This window comes from Lynx rufus, unplaced genomic scaffold (genome assembly GCF_022079265.1).
Source record: "Lynx rufus isolate CCGP_SWC_20201006 ecotype Redwood Valley unplaced genomic scaffold, mLynRuf1.p SCAF_24, whole genome shotgun sequence".
NCBI classification, from domain to species: Eukaryota; Metazoa; Chordata; class Mammalia; order Carnivora; family Felidae; genus Lynx; species Lynx rufus.
In genome coordinates this window covers 13,622,035-13,640,233 of record NW_025814839.1, presented here as the reverse complement: position 1 = coordinate 13,640,233, position 18,199 = coordinate 13,622,035, and the positions used below count along the sequence as shown (strand labels likewise).

The 18,199-nt window shown below is 49.1% G+C and overlaps 1 protein-coding gene across 1 annotated transcript in view; it reads right to left on the bottom strand.

The window, feature by feature from the left end:
- Positions 1-18,199, bottom strand: part of CABIN1 (calcineurin binding protein 1) — a 154,584-nt gene that overhangs the window by 103,694 nt on the left and 32,691 nt on the right. The window contains exons 11-19 of the mRNA XM_047088073.1: positions 16,513-16,649; positions 15,760-15,977; positions 14,167-14,245; positions 13,397-13,584; positions 12,423-12,575; positions 10,483-10,677; positions 6,414-6,656; positions 4,948-5,104; positions 509-624 (exon numbers count right to left, since the gene is read on the bottom strand). Of these exons, the coding sequence (XP_046944029.1) occupies positions 509-624; positions 4,948-5,104; positions 6,414-6,656; positions 10,483-10,677; positions 12,423-12,575; positions 13,397-13,584; positions 14,167-14,245; positions 15,760-15,977; positions 16,513-16,649 (1,486 nt within the window). The remainder of the gene's footprint in view (positions 1-508; positions 625-4,947; positions 5,105-6,413; positions 6,657-10,482; positions 10,678-12,422; positions 12,576-13,396; positions 13,585-14,166; positions 14,246-15,759; positions 15,978-16,512; positions 16,650-18,199) is intronic.

Below are 18,199 nucleotides of genomic sequence, written 5' to 3'. Positions count from 1 at the left end.
GTCTGCACTGCTTGGCCTCACACTCAGCAGTGAGGTTTGGGGACAGGAATCATGCTGCTTATCCCCAGTAAGCCCAGTCAATCACAGCTGCTAGTAAGAGACAGCTATCTGCAGTCACTAAATACTTATTTACTAAATAGCTATTGATGCAGCAACTACTACCTTTCGTGAGTGGTGCTGGGCAAACAGGATTCATTGGAAGGTGGTGGTGAATGCAGTTATTGCCTCTAAATTACTATGAAGGGCCTGGCCCTATGCCTGACACACACAAAACAGATGCAGTCACGATTAGTGGTTCTAAATCCACTTGTAGGTCAAGGCCAGGTCCAGAAGCCGTGAACCTCAGGTGCATAAGGGAACCAAGTTCAGACTTTCTGGCAATTCTGAGTAGTCACATATGAATCAAAGAAGAGCAGTGGGCCCCAGTACAGGGGGAGGCCAAGCAAGCCTCAGGACGCCAAACCATCCCTCCCGCCCCACCAGCCCTGGCCAAGAGGGCAACGCTTACATAGAATCGCAGCAGAGCCCCATCGGAATTGCAGCACCAGGACCTTCTCCCCAAATACTCGTGGGCAGTGTTGAGCAGCATGAGGGAGGATGGGAGCATGGGCGTCTCAGCCATCACTAGGGAAAGACCAGACCGACAGAATTAGCGTGGGGACACTTGTGGGACTTGCAAAGCTCAGTCTCTCCTTTGTGGGCTTTTCTGTCTTTACCAAAGTGGCCACAGATTTTTCTTTCTTTCATTTTTTATCTTTTTGTCTTCCTAAGTAAGTTAATGACTTGATTGGCCTTACAAAAGCAATACATACTTTTCAAAAATCAATTCAGGAGCACCTGAGTGGCTCAGTCAGTCAAGCATCCAACTCTTGACTTCAGCTGAGATGATGATCTCGGTTCGTGAGATAGAGCCTCGTGTGGGGCTCCACCTTGGGATTCTCTATCTCCCTCTCTCTCTCTGCCCCTGACCTGCTCACATACTCTCTCTCTCAGAATAAATAAATACACTTAAAAAGAAATCCAAATCATACAAGAAGACATAAGGAATGCCTTATCCACCTCCAAATAAACACGCTGATGTTCAGTGAACATCCCTGGAAGCAGCTTTCTGGGCATATAGGAAACATTTTGAAAGAGAGAAATAACTTTTAATAATGAAACCCGGGGCGCCTGGGTGGCTCAGTCAGTTAAGTGTCCAACTTCGGCTCAGGCCATGATCTCACAGTTCGTGGGTTTGTGCCTCACATCGGGCTCTGTTCTGACAGCTCAGAGCCTGGAGCCCGTTTCAGATTCTGTGTCTCCTCTCTCTCTCTCTGCCCCTCCCTGTTCATGTTCTGTCTCTGTCTCAAAAATAAAAAGTAAACAGTAAAAAAAAATAAAAAAAATAAAAATAATGAAACCCATACTATATATACCATTTCTTCAAGATTCCTATTCTAAGGTCTTTTGGAATATTACAGATGAAAAAAAAGAATGACTACCTTTCAGTTAAGTGTAGGTTCACCACTAGAATGATTACTAGCTCCTTAAAGATCCTTCAGTGCTTCTGAAACTCTGGACTATAACCCACTAGTGGGCTTGTAACTAGCATTTTTAAAGAGGATTAAGGATAGAACACAAAACAGAAAATACCAGTGCATCTCACACCCAGTAGGATAAGAATTCTTTCATGAAATTTATGTCATACTTTTTACTATTGGCCAGTCCCTGTCAAAAAGGTATGAAAGGCATGGATTTAGAAATAAAAAGGGGCACCTGAGTGGCTCAGTCAGTTGAGTGTCCAACTCTTGACTTCAGCTGGGGTCATGATCCCATGGTCATGAGATGGAGCCCTGTGTCAGGCTCAGCGTGGAGCCTGCTTAAGATATTCTCCCCCACCCTGCCCCACCCTGCTCTCCGCACCACCCGTTTGCCCCCTCCTCTCCCCAGCTTGTGTGCTCTCTAAAATAAATATATAAATAAATAATTTTTAAAAATAGAGGTGCCTGGGTGGCTCAGTCAGTTAAACATTCAACTCTTGGTTTCTGCTCAAGTCATGATCTCATGCTGGTTGGTGAGTTCAAGTCCCATATCAGCCTCCATGCGGAGGCTGCTTGGGATTCTATCTCCCATTCTCTGCCCCTCCCCCACTTTCTCTTTCTCTCTCAAAATAAATAAATAGACTTAAAAATTTTTTTTAATAAAAAACATAACTCAGAAAATCATGAGGAAACTAAACTATGCTAATTTTTTATGGATCTTTTAGTTTCCATTTTCAACAGCATCAAGTGATTCTATTATACAAGATGGGAGATAGCCTTGTAACACTTCCTCCTTTCTCCTCATCTCCCAATTTTGTTGTTCATATTATTTGTAGCACTTCAGGTTTGCAACATTGACACTCTGTTCTGCAACCATAATTAGCATAACTGCTTTCTCTCAATTCCAAGTTTAAATGGATTTGGTGCTCATCTCAAATCCTTGCCTGTGGCTTTTCCACTCCTGACGAATTTCATTCTGACTCATGTTGGTTTACGGACTTCACCCTCCAGTGACATCTTTAAAAGCACCCACAGGAGCTGGAATCCTGATTTATAAATGTCTGTTCCCACTATTAATTACAAACAACTTGGCTAGATGTCCTAGATCCTACCATCGTTCCTTGAGAATCATGTAGACTTTTAGACATCACCTCAACTGCTCTGAGTGCAGCTAGGGAGAAATCTGAAATGAGTCTCATGTTTTACCTGTGAAGATAAATCATTTTTTCAATTTAGAAATCTAAAAAATACTTATTTATTTATATTTATTTATTTATTTATTTATTTATTTTTGAGAGAAAGAGCAAGTGAGCATGTGCTTGCACAGGAGCAGGGGAGGGGCAGAGGGAGAAAGAGAATCTTAAGCAGGCTCCATGCCCAGCATGGAGCCCAGTGTGGGGCTCAATCCCGTGACCCTGGGATCATGACCTCAGCAGAAATCAAGAGTTGGACACTCAACCGACAGAGCCACCTAGGCACCCCTAAAAAATCTTTACTCTTCAAATAGGATGTATCTTGTGGTGTTACCAATTTTTCATGGTACACGCTGAACAATGAATCTGCAAGCTCAATTTTTTTTTTTACAGAGAAATGTTCCCATATTTGACAGTGGGTTGACTGCTTATCCTATTTCACTGCTGGGGTCTTTCCTTTAGGAGCACTACCTATCCTCACACTAGACAACCCGTTTCCCATATCCATCCTCTTCTCACTAATGCTGTTAGCTCTGACCTGCATCCATTGGTTTCCGTTCTAGCCATGCTCATTCTGCTCCTTGCAGAACAGTGAGACTTGGTTTATAATGTTTTCCCTTAGTTTTGCAATTTTCCTTTTTGCTTCATTCTGCTTATGAGCTCAGATTTTTTAATTATTTCTTGTGCAAATTGTTACAGGGTCCCTGCCTTTGTTCCTCAATGTAAGTTTTCTTCCTGACTGAGATCGTGTGTTTCTTTTTTTGTCCCCCACACAGGGTGGGGGACAGGCTACGCTATGTCAGCACAGTGGCCATGTCATTTCTTTCTACCCTGCTCATAGTTAGGGCACTTCCTCCACACTACATAAGTAGCTCTAATATATCACCAATGAATTTTCTGGGGCACTCTCCCAAATATAAGCTCAATTTGCCCTTTCCTTAAAACCATAATTTTAAAGCAGGTGTTGCTCTCAATTCACTTGTCTGTAACCTATGTCTGCAGAGACAGAAGAAGGGAGATCATAGGGCTAGTGCTGCACACAATCCTCGCCAGAGAGCCTGGACTTTGTTCTCTCGGAGATCCCCTTTAAGGTACGCCTGGCTGCCCAGCAAGAGGAGTGCAGTCAGCAGACAACCCCCAACCGCCAGCTCCTTCAGGGTCTGCTACAGCTGCAGAGATGCACCCCACCCAAGGTCACAGGCTTCCTGCAGGAGTCCATGTACAGTGATTGAGCAAAATGGGAGAACAGGGCGCCTGGGTGGCTCAGTCGGTTAAGTGTCCGTCTTCAGCTCAGGTCATGATCTCACAGTCCATGAGTTCAAGCCCCGTGTCAGGCTCTGTGCTGACAGCTCAGAACCTGGAGCCTACTTTGGATTCTGATTCTGTGTCTCCCTCTCTCTCTGCCCTGCCCCTGCTTGCACTGTCTCACTGTCTCTCTCTCTCTCTCAAAAATAGATAATAAACATTAAAAAAAATTTTTTTAAAAGAATGATGGGGTATCTTTGTTTAAAAGGTCATTTAGCTGTTATGGTTATTTCTTCAATTCACCACATTTCCTACCACTGCATTGACCTGGCTCAAGTGCCATCTCCATAAAGAGTCCTGGGCTCTCTCTCCAGCTTCTCATTCACAATTACTCATTTGTCACCCTCATGTGCCAGACACTGATTTGGCAAATGATAGCTTTATTATTTCATTTTGTCCTCAGAACAACCCTCTGAGATAGGTACCATTATTCCCAGCATATACGTGGGGAATAGAGGCTGAGAGGTTGTATGACTTGACCAAGGTCACGCAGCCAAGATGTGATAGTTGGGATTTGGACCTGTGCTCACTCCATGCTACCCTCCAGCTGTGCACATTGCTGCCCTGACTGGCTCACGCCAGCAGGGGCCGGGGGGCGTGGTGGTTAAGTGCGAAGGCTAGTGCATGGCTGCCCATCTCATAGGGCTATTTTGGGGATTAAAGGAGTTAGCAAGTTTGAGACTGCCTGGAGCAGTGTCCGTGCTCCTTGTAAGCACTCCCCACGCTGTCACCCTATTACCACCTGCACCAGACATGAAATACCACACACCCACTGCCTCTCGACCTCCCCTGTGCAATGAGCTCCCCAAAGAAGCCTCTGCTTCTGTCCAGGCCCCACACAAAATCCTAGTGACTGAGCCCCAAGCCCACTCACAGCATCTGGATAGGACTGTCAGGGCCCACCTCCACCCAGAACCATTTCCTGCCACCTTCATCCGTTGGGTTCTGAAGCTGTTGCTGGTGACACAGGGAGTGGAAGGTGTCCTCTTCCTGCCAGATGATTCGATGCAGGATGATCCAGGGAAGCACTGAGGAGACATGGGGCTCCTTGGGCTCCTCTTGGACGGCCATGCTGCAGTCAATGACCTGGGAGAGGGAGAACAGGGGTGTCACAGTAGGGCCAGCTCTCCCTCCAACCCTCTGGGGTGACCCCTCAGGGCAGAGGCGGGGACATGACTAGAAAGCATTCCAGCACTCCAGTCATCAGAGTCCCAGGGTGCCCAACAACAGTGGTAAGCCCAGGCATCAGAGGAGCCCACTCCGGCAGTCCTCCCTATGCCACATGCAGTTCCTGAGGCCCTCTGCACCTATTGTGTGCCAGGACCCATGCCAGACGTGAGGGTTACAGAGGTGAGCAGGGCACGGGGGAGGTGACAGCCTGGGGGGAAGAGAACCAAAGACAAGCCACTCAAGAGTTAAGAATCAGTATAGTCGCTGTAATTAAAGCAAATGAGGGCCACAGTGGGGTCGCAGAGGAAGGGTAGGGACAGACAGAGGAGAACCTTGATGTTTCCAGGTGAGTGGTTGTGGTGGAACCAATACTGAAGAGGGCAGGAACTAGGGGTACAGGACAGGCATGCAGGCAGAGGCCCAGAGACAGACAAGGAAGTAGATGAGTGGAGAGGAGGCCAGGCAGGTTCAGACACCTTGGGTGATGGGCAACCAGGGGGAACATGAAGGGTTGAAGGGAGGGAGGAGCACACTGGTATTTCCATGTCAGAAAGGTGCCTCTGTGGCAGGGTGGTGGCTGCACCAGGAGTGTAGAGGGGCGGGGAGCACGCTCCCATAGTTCAAATAAGAGACTCTGCCTGGATTAAGGCAGAGCGCTACAGATGCAGAGGAGAAACAAAGGATGGGGACTTTACGGACATGGGTTTGGCAAGACCTGCGCTGATGGCCTGAAGAGCTGTTGTCCAGAAAGAGCCAAGGGTGGCTTCAGGAAAGTTTCCTGCTACGAAGCCCACCTGGACGATGCGGAGTACTGGGACCACCCCTTGGCTAGGAGAGCCAGGACAACGTGGGGTGGTGGAGAGCCCCGGCAGGGAGACAGAGGGCCTGGGTTTCAGCCCCAGCTCTACCTCCTGCTGACCACACACACAGGTCAGGGCCTCCTGCTCTGAGCCCGCTTCTGTCACTCAGGGATGGGTGGTCTGGAAGAACCCTGTGATGCCAAGTGCTCAGCAAGCTGCAACCCCCAGACCCGACCAGTCCCAGGAAGGTGTGCGGCCAGTGCGCAGCCACCCACTACCTGAGGTGCCCGCTTCCTGCAGCCAGGGTAGCCAAGGCGCCCCTTTGGGGTCCCTAGCTTGCAGTGAAAGCCAGTGAGCTACGAAGGGGGAATTCCGAGAACCACACCTGCTGATGCAGGGCAGCCCACGAAGGAGTGGGAGATTACCTGGATGAGGTTGTTGGTGAGCCGGGTGAGGCCAGTGGAGGACGATGATTCCTTCAGGATGCTGCCACTGCTGTCAGCAGAGAGTGCCTGCTCGATGCCCAGCAGTAGCTGGGTCACCGTGGCCACCCACTCCTCCTTGGCTGCGGACTCACTCGCATTCACCATCTGCTGGACGGCCTCCTGCAGAGCCACGTCGGAGCACTCAAAACACTGCCGGTGGTCCTTCAACCGGAGCAAGGAGTCCTGAGCACAGGGAGGGGCGAGGAGGAGGGCGTGCCGTGAGAGGACTGTGATGGCGCTCTCCATGCCTGGTCCTCAGGACTGAGGGGCAGTACAAAAAAAGGGGAAGCGGAGGCCTTCCACGGGCCTTGAGGCATCTGTGAGGTCACATGGCGATCTACGTGCAATCACGGCATGGCGTGTGCCAGCCAGCGGGCTTTCAGAAAGGTGCTTGACCTCTGCACCTCAGTTGCCTCATTTATGAAGCTGGGACACAGAGGCCAGAGTGGGCAAACTGCCAAGGTGAGACTGAGTGACTCCACCACCTCTGTCAGCTCTCACCCCAAGCCACTGTGCCCCAGGCCACCCAGTCATGTGCTCATCCAGTGCCACAGCGCTCAGGGGTCTCAGCAGGGGAGGGGTCTCAGCAGGGGAAGGGTCTCAGCAGACTGTCGGGGAGGGACTCTCTCTGCGGAAGAGGACCTGAGCCAAGGTCACAGTAGAGGCAACTAGCCAGGCAGCACTGAGGTCATCGTTCTAAGAGTCCCCATCTCTGCCCCCCACAACAGGTACCCTCATGGAAGAAGGTGACTGGGAGCATGAAATGAGCTGTTGTACCTAGCACACTCAGCACCGTGTCCTGGCACATGGAACTCTCAGAACACCACACTATTTTAAAATCCCCTCTTTGGGAGCCATCATCTTTTGTGAAGCTCCCTTTCCTTTTGCTCTAGAACATAACCCATTTAAGCACCTCAGTCTGAGCCGCTTTCATCATCATGCTGCTGTGTGAGGAAACTCGGTCTGGCTGTGAATTTGCAGATCTGGCAGGCGGCCTGTTAGACCAGCAGGAAGCACCTGCCAACCGGTGCCCCCTCAGGCTCTGACCTCGCTGCAGCTGAGGGCTGGCAACAGCTCCACGCGACACAGCTCTTTGAGGTAACACAGACAGGGGTGGGGCAGAAATGCCCAAAACCGCCTTTGGGATGTGCTGCAGTATCTGAACATAGATCAAAACCACCCCCAATTTAAAAGCCCTAATTGCCAGGAAAATGGGTCCTATGTTTCTTTAGAGAAAGCCAGCACTCTTTAGCAGGATGCCAGAGGTATGAAGAAGCCTATGGGGTACAGACATGGAACCCAAAGGCTGACACTTTCTGATCAAACACCAAACACGTGAGGGACAGGGGCTTATTTTGTAGCAGGAAAAAGACTGTGGACCTGAAAGTGTAGCCAGCATTGCCATGAAAGTCAGGGACAAGACAAGGACCCATCAGCAGTGCTCTAATGTGACATAATGCCCAGGGCTCAAACTTAGAAAGAGCTAAAAAGCACAAGAATAACTGCCAACAAGTGAGGAGACCAAATTACCGTTGACTGTGGGCAATATGATCGTCCACCCGAAAAAAACAGAAACTATCAGAAATAATGGGAATGAAGCACAGTGGCTAGATTTAAAATAAACATGCAAAAAACCAGTTGGGTTGCTATAAACCAGAAATGCACAGTTGGAAAACATAATGACCAAAAAAAGACCCTGCTCAAAATCGCAAACAAAAATATCAAGAACTTAGAATCAATTCAACCTGGAGAAACTACATGATTATATCAAAGACCATAAAAGGCAGCTTGCCCAAATAGGGAGGGAGACCCATCATACTGCTAGAGGGGAGGATTCAGGCCCTCCCTCCCCTACATACACCATATAAAAGCTAGATGAAGCACAATAAACATGAAACATTAACACCACTAGAAGAAAACAAAGGCAAACAGACTTTTAATCTATTTGTTGACATGCTTCTTGTCTGTCTCCCTTCTAAAATATAGGTTCTGTCAAGCGGGCCTTCTCCCCTGTCCAGTGCCAGACACGCTGTAGGAACTCAATCCATGTGTGTAGAATGAGTGGATAAATATTCTTCCAGTCTTGAAAAGGCTATCTAAGCATAACAGACAAAATCATAAATGTTTGCAAATATCAAAAGATTTGACAACACAAAATTCACAACTTTTAAAAAGGCCACAATATAAAAGCAAACTGGCATGGGGCGCCTGGGTGGCTCAGTTGGTTGAGCGTCCAACTCATAATTTCAGCTCAGGTCATGATCCCAGGGTTGTGGGATCAAGACCTGCATCGCACTCCATGCTGAGTATGGAGCCTGCTTAAGATTCTCTCCCCCGCCCCTCTCCCCTCTTGTGCTCACTCCCTCACTTTAAAATAAAAAAATAAATAATAAATAAATAAAAGGGGACTGGGAAAAAAAATATTTCCAACATTTGATGAAAAAAAGATTAGTATCTTTAAAATATAAAAAGCACTCCAAATCAGTAAGAAAACACACCCCCTCTGTAAGAAATTGAGGAAAAAACAAGAGTCACTTAATTCTCAAAAACCAGGTACTTTGACAGCACTTGGCCCAGGCCTTACCACAGCCCTCTCAGTATTGCTCAGTGCCCATCCAACCCAACAATGGAGCACCCCGCCACACCCAAGAGTTCTGGACGACAGGAGCAAGCTGACATCTGAATCACTGGGGCCTTCTTATCAGGCACACCGAAGGCTAGCCTCTCCCCCCTCCTTCTCCCCACCTAATGGCCTCCCTGGTACACCCAGACATCCCTCCCACATGCAGTCATGCTAGACACTCCTCCACTCCACCCCCCAAGCCTGCCATGGTAACTGAAGTCAGACAAATCTCATTCCCTGATCTCAGCATGAACCAGCCTGAGCCTACTCTGCCAGGAGCTAGAACCTCCCTTTCCTCCCTCCCAATGTCCCTCCCTCTCCCCCTCCTCCCTCCCTTCCTTCTTTCCTTCTCAGAATCAACTGTTTCCTCTCCTTTCACCACGATGGAGACGCCTCCATTTGCTCCTATAGTCATACCTCTTAACTATTTCCCAGTTCAAGAAAGTTAATTGAAATGTCTCAAACAATATGAACAAAATGCCTGGGAGAAGATTGGGCTCTCTTTCCAAATTGGAGGGGAAGGACCCAATAAGAGAATAAATATAACATGATTAGTGTGTGACCCATAGAGATGGGATGCCAGGCCACCCAACACCATTAAGCACATCATGTTTATCACCTTCCAAGTTTATCATCCAACCCCATGCTTCCCAAAGATGGCAGCACTGATGACAGTCAGCATCCGTACGGTGCTTGCTACATGCCAGGCATGGTGCCAACACACACTAACTTGTATAAACCCTACAGCAGGTCTCTGAGGGATGAACGATGATCATCTCCATTCTAGAGATGAAGAACCAAGGCACAGAGAGACTGAGAAACTGCCCGGTGCCCAGCAGATCCTGATGCCCAGCGAGCTCTCAGTAAGAGTTTACCTCCTAAAGAAGGGAGGCATGGAGGGAGCCGAGAGGGTGCATGGCTTCAAAACACCACTGTGGTGTTCTTTTTCCTCAAGCACATGATCGTACATGGGTATTTATTTGATCTTGATTACATCGTAGAGTTTGTCCATTTTAACAACTACTCAAAGCTCAATTTCAAAGGTAATATAGAAAGACAGGCAGATGAACAAATGGGTGAATGGATGGGTGACATCCTGACTTTTCTGCCTTCCTCCTCTGCCAGGCAGACGTTCTGATTCAAGTGTGGGCTCATTCTGAGCCACACAGAACCCTGGAACCTGCATTCCTAGGTTCCAGCTTTCTGCCAGTCTTGACCGTATCTTCTAACTAGCATCTTCCTAGATGCCAGTTAGCAGTTTTTACTCCTACTATTTTCTTCTAGATGCGTGTTCTTGAAAGCCACCTCAAAGCCTTCAGAGAATAAACTCACAACCAAGCAAAGAAGGTATGAGGTCAGAGTGAGGGGAACTGTGGGCACACACACCTGCAGCAGCAGCAGCTGGGCTGGTCTCTCTGGAATGGAAGTCATAAACTCCAGGTGTTTGGCTCGGTCAAATCCACTGGTACACAAGGTTGGGCGGAGCAGATGCACAACGGCTTTGTAGTCACCAGCCTCGTACAGCCGCTGAATCTCCTCCAGGGACTGGCACCGCTCCAGCGACTTCAGGTTCTTATCAATCTGGAAAAGGCCCAGAATGCTGCCCGATGACAAACCTCTCACACTCTCTGAATCTGGCCAATGTCTGCATTTACCAGACCCAGATGAGGAGTACAAAAGTAGACTCCCCATCAGTACATCAGCATTTATATAAAACAAATGCTTTACAAAAAGTACTTCTACAGGGGCGCCTGGGTGGCTCAGTCGGTTAAGTGTCCGACTTCAGCTTGGGTCATGATCTCACAGTTCGTGAGTTCAAGCCCCGCGTCACACTCTGTGCTGACAGCTTGGCACCTAGAGCCTGCTTTGGATTCTGTGTCTCCCTCTCTCTCTGACCCTCCCCTACTCGCGCTCTGTCTCTCTGTTGCTCTCAAAAATAAACATTAAAACAAAAAAAATTTTTTAAAGTACTTCTATTAAGGTCAAAGCATTCAATTCTTTAAAAAAGAAACCTAGGGGGGCGCCTGGGTGGCTCAGTCAGTTGAGTGTCTGACTTCGGCTCAGGTCATAATCTCACAGCTTGTGAGTTCAAGCCTCGCATTGGGCTCTGTGCTGACAGCTCGGAGCCTGGAGCCTGCTTTGGATTCTGTGTCTCCCTCTCCCTCTCTCTCTCTCTCTCTCTCTCTCTCTGCCCCTTCCCCGCTCACACTCTGTCTCTCTCTCTCTCTCAAAAAATAAATAAACATTTAAAAAAAAATTTTAAAGGGGCGCCTGGGTGGCGCAGTCGGTTAAGCGTCCGACTTCAGCCAGGTCACGATCTCGCGGTCCGGGAGTTCGAGCCCCGCGTCGGGCTCTGGGCTGATGGCTCAGAGCCTGGAGCCTGTTTCCGATTCTGTGTCTCCCTCTCTCTCTGCTCCTCGCCCGTTCATGCTCTGTCTCTCTCTGTCCCAAAAATAAATAAACGTTGAAAAAAAAAAATTTTTTTTTTAAATTTTAAAGAAAAATAAATAAATAAAAAAGAAACAAAGCAGAGGCTCCTGGGTGGCTCAGTTGGTTAAGCATCTGACTCTTGGTTTGGGCTCAATCAGGTCATGATTTCACAGTTCATGAGTACAAGCCCCGCGTCAAGCTTTGCGCTGACAGTGTGGACCCTGCTTCAGATTCTCTCTCTCCCTCTCTCTCTGCTCCTCCCTTGCTTGCTCTCTCTCTCTCTCAAAAATAAATAAGTAAACTTAAAAAAATTGCAAAACATGGGGTGCCTGGCTGGTACAGTCAGAGGAGCATGTGACTCTTGATCTCAGGGTCATGAGTTCAAGCCCCATGTTGGGTACAGAGATTACTTAAATAAATACACTTAAAAAAAACTCTGCAAGACTCTGAAGGCCACTTTGAGCTGATGTGGACATGTCACAGCCATGGAACTGTGCTGAGGATTGAGGCTGCATAGTGATAACAGGATCAGAACCCAGCACAGCCTAGCATACATGGCTCTGCTGACCCAGCCCCACAGCCAGACCAGCACCAGTCTGCAGTTTCCCTCTAATTCCTCTGGGGTTGCTGCAACACACAGCCCAGGGAGCTGAGCAATGATCACTCCAGGTCTTGCCGGTGAATGCCTCCTTGTCCCCTGCCACCTGGAAAACCTTTCTCTCCCTTTCCCAGTGCACTAGAGTGCCTCTCCCAGGCCCCTTCACCCTCTCCTGGGAGGAAGGAGCCCTGTTCAGCACGTGGGCTGCTCTCCTGCTCCACAGGGACATGGAATAAATAAATCATTGACAAGAATAAATCTTTGGCCAAGAAAACACCATTAAACAACTCCCACTCACCTCCTCCAGGGAAACGACAGAGTCATTGTAGAGGTTGGGCAGGCGGATGACGAGGTCTCTTTGCTCAACCCCTGCCTCAGCCTGGATGGCAGTGGAGCTCTGGAGCATTTCTGTGCAGATGTCATAGTTCTCCAGGGCCTGCTCCATGTCTCCCTGGTCAAAGGAAACGCAGTCAAGGGACAGGGGCAGAAAGAGGGAAACTCACTGTGCCGTGCCAGGTACCTTACCTTCCTGATCCCACTAGACTGTAGGCACCACGAGGGCAGCTTTGTCCAATTACTGCTATACCGTCTTAAAAGGGGCCTGGCACACAGCCGGGGCTCAACAAATATTTGTTGGATGAATGAACAAATGAATGAATAATTCATACCACAATTCTAAGGAAAGGTATCATTAACTCCCATGGTGCAGATGAGAACACTGAGGACACTTGAAGGCTGAGTGTCTTGTTCAAGATCATGAACAGATAAATGGCAGAGCCAGGATTAGAACCTAAGCTTATCTAATTCCAGAACCAACTATGACAACCTTATTCATTCTACCACAGTGTACTGGGTACCACCAGGTATATCCTGGCCATCCAGACCAGGCTCTGAGGAGAAGCCTTCTGAGAATTCACACAAGATAGGTGGTTTCCCCTTCTAGAAAGCTCTGCATCCATTTGTGCATTCATTCAGGCTCTCTCAGGAAAACACAGGCAAAGGGTTCAAGACCGCAAGGCAATCCTGAGTGAGGAGGTCTACAGGGGACACAGGAGATTCCTTCCAGAGCTCTGTGGTCGTGCTCATATGCTGTACAGACTGGGGGCCATGCTGGGGTATCTGCGATCTGAAAATTCCCCACGTCCCACTTCCTCACTCTGAGCCCAGTGTCAGGCAGGTGCTGCATGTGCACATACACATGAATCCTCAACACCATGTCTAGCTCTCCTCCCTCCCTGTTGGGTGCCAGGGAATGACAACTGCAGAACCAACCTGCAATGCCAGGAACCGAGCCTTCAACCAGTAAACACGGACCACAAACTCCAGCCAGCCATCCTCAAACAGGTCCCGCTGGGATGAGGCAAATGATAGCTGCAGGAGGTCACCCAGGAAGTGGGTTCCTGGGAAATCAGGCCCAAACCTGCCATTCACCACACCAGCGGGGCAGCTCCGAGGAGACACTGAAAACCATTCAGGCCAGAACAAGTCAGCTTCATGTGTACGGTCCAAACACCCTTCTCCTCCCTAGAGGTTGCCCTCAGCTCTTGCCATACTTGCTTTAGTGTCTTGGAGTGCCCTGACCCCTTGGAGCCTTACAGCCTCTCAAGTGGCAAGGATCAGAGAAGTCAGAGAATCAGAGAGATGCAGAGACTCCAAGGGCCCTCATTTTACATATTGAACTTTGTTCACTGGGTAGTGGTTTAAAAGTCAGAATGACCCACATCATCCAGGAAAATTACTGGGGCACATAAATTATCAAGTGATAACCTGAGAAATCTGATCCTATTTTCTTTAATCCTGAATAGAAAAAAAGCAGGCAGGTGACTTCCTCTGGGAGCTCAGCTACTGCTAACTATTTCTTGAGTGTCCAAGGGGTTTCTCTGGGACTCTGGATTTTCCCTGGCCCAACAAGCCAACCCAGGAAATGTGCCCACTGAAAACTAAGTCTGAATTCCATGACTCAGCTTCCCCACTCCTGTTACCTCCTGGTTGCTGAGGGTTCAGAAAATTATTCCTACCACAGAACACAGAATGCCTCCTACCTGCAGAGCTTCTGCCCTTGGTCAGCAGCCACTGGTCCAGCTGGAGCTCCATGCAGGACAGAGACATCAGCATCATATCCTGCAGGACAGGTACCGGAAGGTCAGGAATGGAGTTACAGAGTTATTAAACAGTGATGGATGGGATGAAATGAAACTAAAATTTACTTTGATAAATTGATAAAGTAAACCTACTTTCCTTTTATAATCAGTGGCTACTTGCCAGGACATAAAAAGAGGCACATGGATCCTCCTTGGAAGGAGCTAGAGATCTGTCTTCAGTCCTAAGGGACTGCCCAATGGAAGAGGCATCTCTGTCACCTACCAGGACAGATGTTGCATCCATACTACAGCACTTAAGCCTTAAAAGTAGCTGGGTCAAGGGGCACGTGGATGGCTCAGTCAGTTAAGCATCTGACTTAGGCTCAGGTCATGACCTCGTGGTTCGTGGGTTTGAGCCCTACGTTGGGCTCTGTGCTGACAGCTCAGAGCCTGGAGCCTCCTTCAGATTTTGTGTCTCCCTCTCTCTCTGATCCCTCCCTTAGTCGTGCTCTCTTTCTCTCTCAAAAATAAAAAATAAATATTAAAAAAAAATTTTTTTTAAAGTGACTGGGTCAGGCCAGAGTACATAAGGAAGCTGAGGTCCGGAGATAAGGAGGCACCTGCCAAGCAGGCACAGCAGAGAAATAATCAACCTGGTTTGTCAGGAAACCAAAGCCTCACCTCCTCCAGCCACTCCAAACTGCCCCTGGGGGAACAGACTTAATGAGCAGCAGCTGCCAGGACACAGTCCCTGAGCTGTCCCAGTACCTCCACACTGCCCTAAGGACCTGTCTCCTCCACTTTCTGTGCCCCCAGCCAAAAAGACCACCCAGATGGGCCCTAAAGCTCCCAGTACACCCCTCCCGGCACCCAGCCTTCCTCCTATAACAGGAGAAGGGCACCAGAGCATCCAGTATTCCCTTGAGCCTCAGGAAGCACCGAGTGGAGGAGCCTGGAGTGCAGAGTGCAGTCAGCTGGTAGGTTGGGCACGGTTTAGCCCCCTACCACCAGTGGCCCCCACCACTTCCCTAAGCAACCTATTTAAGTCTCTGCATTTCTATTTTCTCACCTGCTAAACAAAACGCTAACAGTCCCTGGAACCTGGAACACAGCCAAACGTTCCACTTCTGCCCACTCTCTCCACTGGCTCCCCTGCATCTCCACCACTCCACCACCAGCCCTGGTACCTGAGCCAGACCTAGAAGCACCCTCTCCCTGACCATCTCATTCCCTCACCTCCACCTGCAGCTCATCCTGTCAGCTCTACCTACAGAACCCTCCACCCCAGTGCCACCACAGTCACTCACCTGGCAACAGCCTTCTAATGGCCCTGTGCCCACTCTCAGCCCCAAATACAGCCTCCACTCAGCCTCCAGGGATCTCTCTAGACACAAACCAGGTCCCATGACTCTCCAGGGGCCCAGGTCCCAGTCCCAGGCCCATAAATGGAGGTAGCTCAACATGACAGTAACTCCATACCCACGGAAGGTCCCTGTGCCCATCCCCTGGTCCCAGTCTGACAATAGCCCTCAAGAGGCCCCCGGCCCACCTGACCTTGATGTGCTTGTTGCTGCAGTCCCTCAGCAGTGGGTTGGGCAGGCTGGTGCTGTGCCTCCTCCAGCTGTGATAGATGCTGAGCACAACCTCCGCCAGGCCCGGCGGCCACCTCAGCAGGAACTTATGGCCCATGCCCTTCAGGTAGCGCATCATCAGCTCCAGAATGCCCCCATTGGTCAGGTTTTCCAGTAGGAATGCATGCACATCCTGCTTCTCTGTCCAGGGAGGGAGAAACAACTGACTTGAATGAAGGACCTTCTATGCCAGGGTCTCCCATTTGCTTTGGGAGATGAGAGGCAGGGGCGGGGCAGGGTAGGGGCAGAGGCAGAGAGCACCTATGTCCTCCTACACAGTGGTGCTGAGGCCAGGCTGCTGGGCCCCAATCCTGGCTCCAGCCCTCACCAGGTATGAGCAAGCTTCTCTGAACCTCCAGGCCTCAGATAGGTATTGAAGGGCCAACCTCCATGCGCTACCTTACAACATGCACTCAACAGTTGTGTCATGTGCATTTGACTTGCAAGGCCATACCCCTGGCTTCAGCCTGAAGCACGTGTCCTTCAGGGAACACAGTCAAGTACGAGCCCAGACATTTCAGCAGACCTCCCAGCTGACCACGGAGCTCAGGCGCAAGACAAATCCAGGCAAACCCTTGACCATACTTTATCCCAGAACCATTTTCCCAGTACAAAACCTAAGCAGGCTATACAGAATAATGGGAGGAAGAATTCCCACAAGTTACTCAATTCTTACCAGACTCCATGAACGTAGCTGAGTCGAACGACAGTCTATGAGGTCCAATGTTCGGGAAGCTTTGCAGTTTGGCTTCTGACTGGACTTCATAGGTATTAAAGGGATCATCTTCTTCCTCCGGGTCCAGCTTTCTTAGCCTGCATAGAACACACCAAAATCACAAAAGTGATACCACATCACACATTCTGAAACAAGCACGCAAATTCTTCCGAAGAGAGAAACTAAAACTGAGCAAGAGGGAAGATGCTAATGAGCGAGTGGCGGGATCCAAAATCCAGGCCTCTGGGAGGCTCTGCCTCTTTCTAGGCCTTTGTGAGCTGGTATCTAGTCTATACCCTCACTCATTCATTCATCCCACCAATAGGATGTGTTGATCCCTGATCAACTGGTGACCAGGCATGTGCCAGACACTGAAATTCAGCTGTTAGTGTGGCAAACCCTGCCCACAGTAAACTTGCCTTCTGATGGGAGAGACAGACAATATACAGAAACACAAAGACAAAGAGCCCACATGAGGACCAACCACCAGAGAGTGCTTAAGACAGAGTCACAGGGGACCTCCTTTAGAGAGCTGAGTCAGGATGATCTCTCAGAGGGGGTAATGTCTATGTGGACAATGGAAGAGAAGGGACTGGCTGTGCAAAGCAGCAGGACAGATACAGAGGCACAGGCCAGAATAACACCAGGTGTACATTCTAAGACCTGAGGGGAGCCCAGCTAGCAAGGATAAAGTGGGTGAGTGGCGTATGAGGGCACAGAAGACCCTTCTGAGCTTGGTCCCTCAATGGCTCCTCACAAAGCCGTGGGCCTGGGGAGGACCATTCTTTTAGCACCTCCCAACGACCAGGTTTTGGCCTTCCTTGTAGCTTCCCCTCAACCAAACAACCCTGAAGCATAAACACATAAAATAGGGCACTTTTCAATCACTTCATTCATTCATTGCACACACACCCCCATAGTGGCTACTGCCTGACCATTTGAAGAAGCAGACATGGAAACCTACAATCAAAATAAAGATAAAGAGGGGCGCCTGGGTGGCTCAATCGGTTAAGCGGCCGACTTCACCTCAGGTCACGATATCATGGTCCGTGAGTTCAAGCCCCGCGTCGGGCTCTGTGCTGACAGCTCAGAGCCCGGAGCCTGTTTCAGATTCTGTGTCTCCCTCTCTCTGACCCTACCCCGTTCATGCTCTGTCTCTGTCCCAAAAATAAATAAACGTTAAAAAAAAAAAATTTTTGTTTTAATAAATAAATAAAGATAAAGAAGCCACAAACCATTCCACATAGGAATGGCGCAAGAATGGAGGGCAAGAATGGCACATGGCTGGCTCAGTGGGTAGAGCATGCGATACTTGATCTCAGGGTTGTAAGTTTGAGCCCCACGTTGGGTGTAAGGATTACTTTTAAAAAACTTTAATGTTTATTTATTTTTGAGACAGAGGGCAAGCACAAGCGGGAGATGGGCAGAGACAGAGATACAGAGGAGACACAGAATCCAAAGCAGGCTCCAGGCTCTGCCAGCCTACAGCCCGACACAAGGCTCAACCCCACGAACCATGAGATCACAACCTGAGCCGAAGTTGGATGCTTTTTTTTTTTTTTTTTAATTTTTTTTTTTTTCAACGTTTATTTATTTTTGGGACAGAGAGAGACAGAGCATGAGCAGGGGAGGGGCAGAGAGAGAGGGA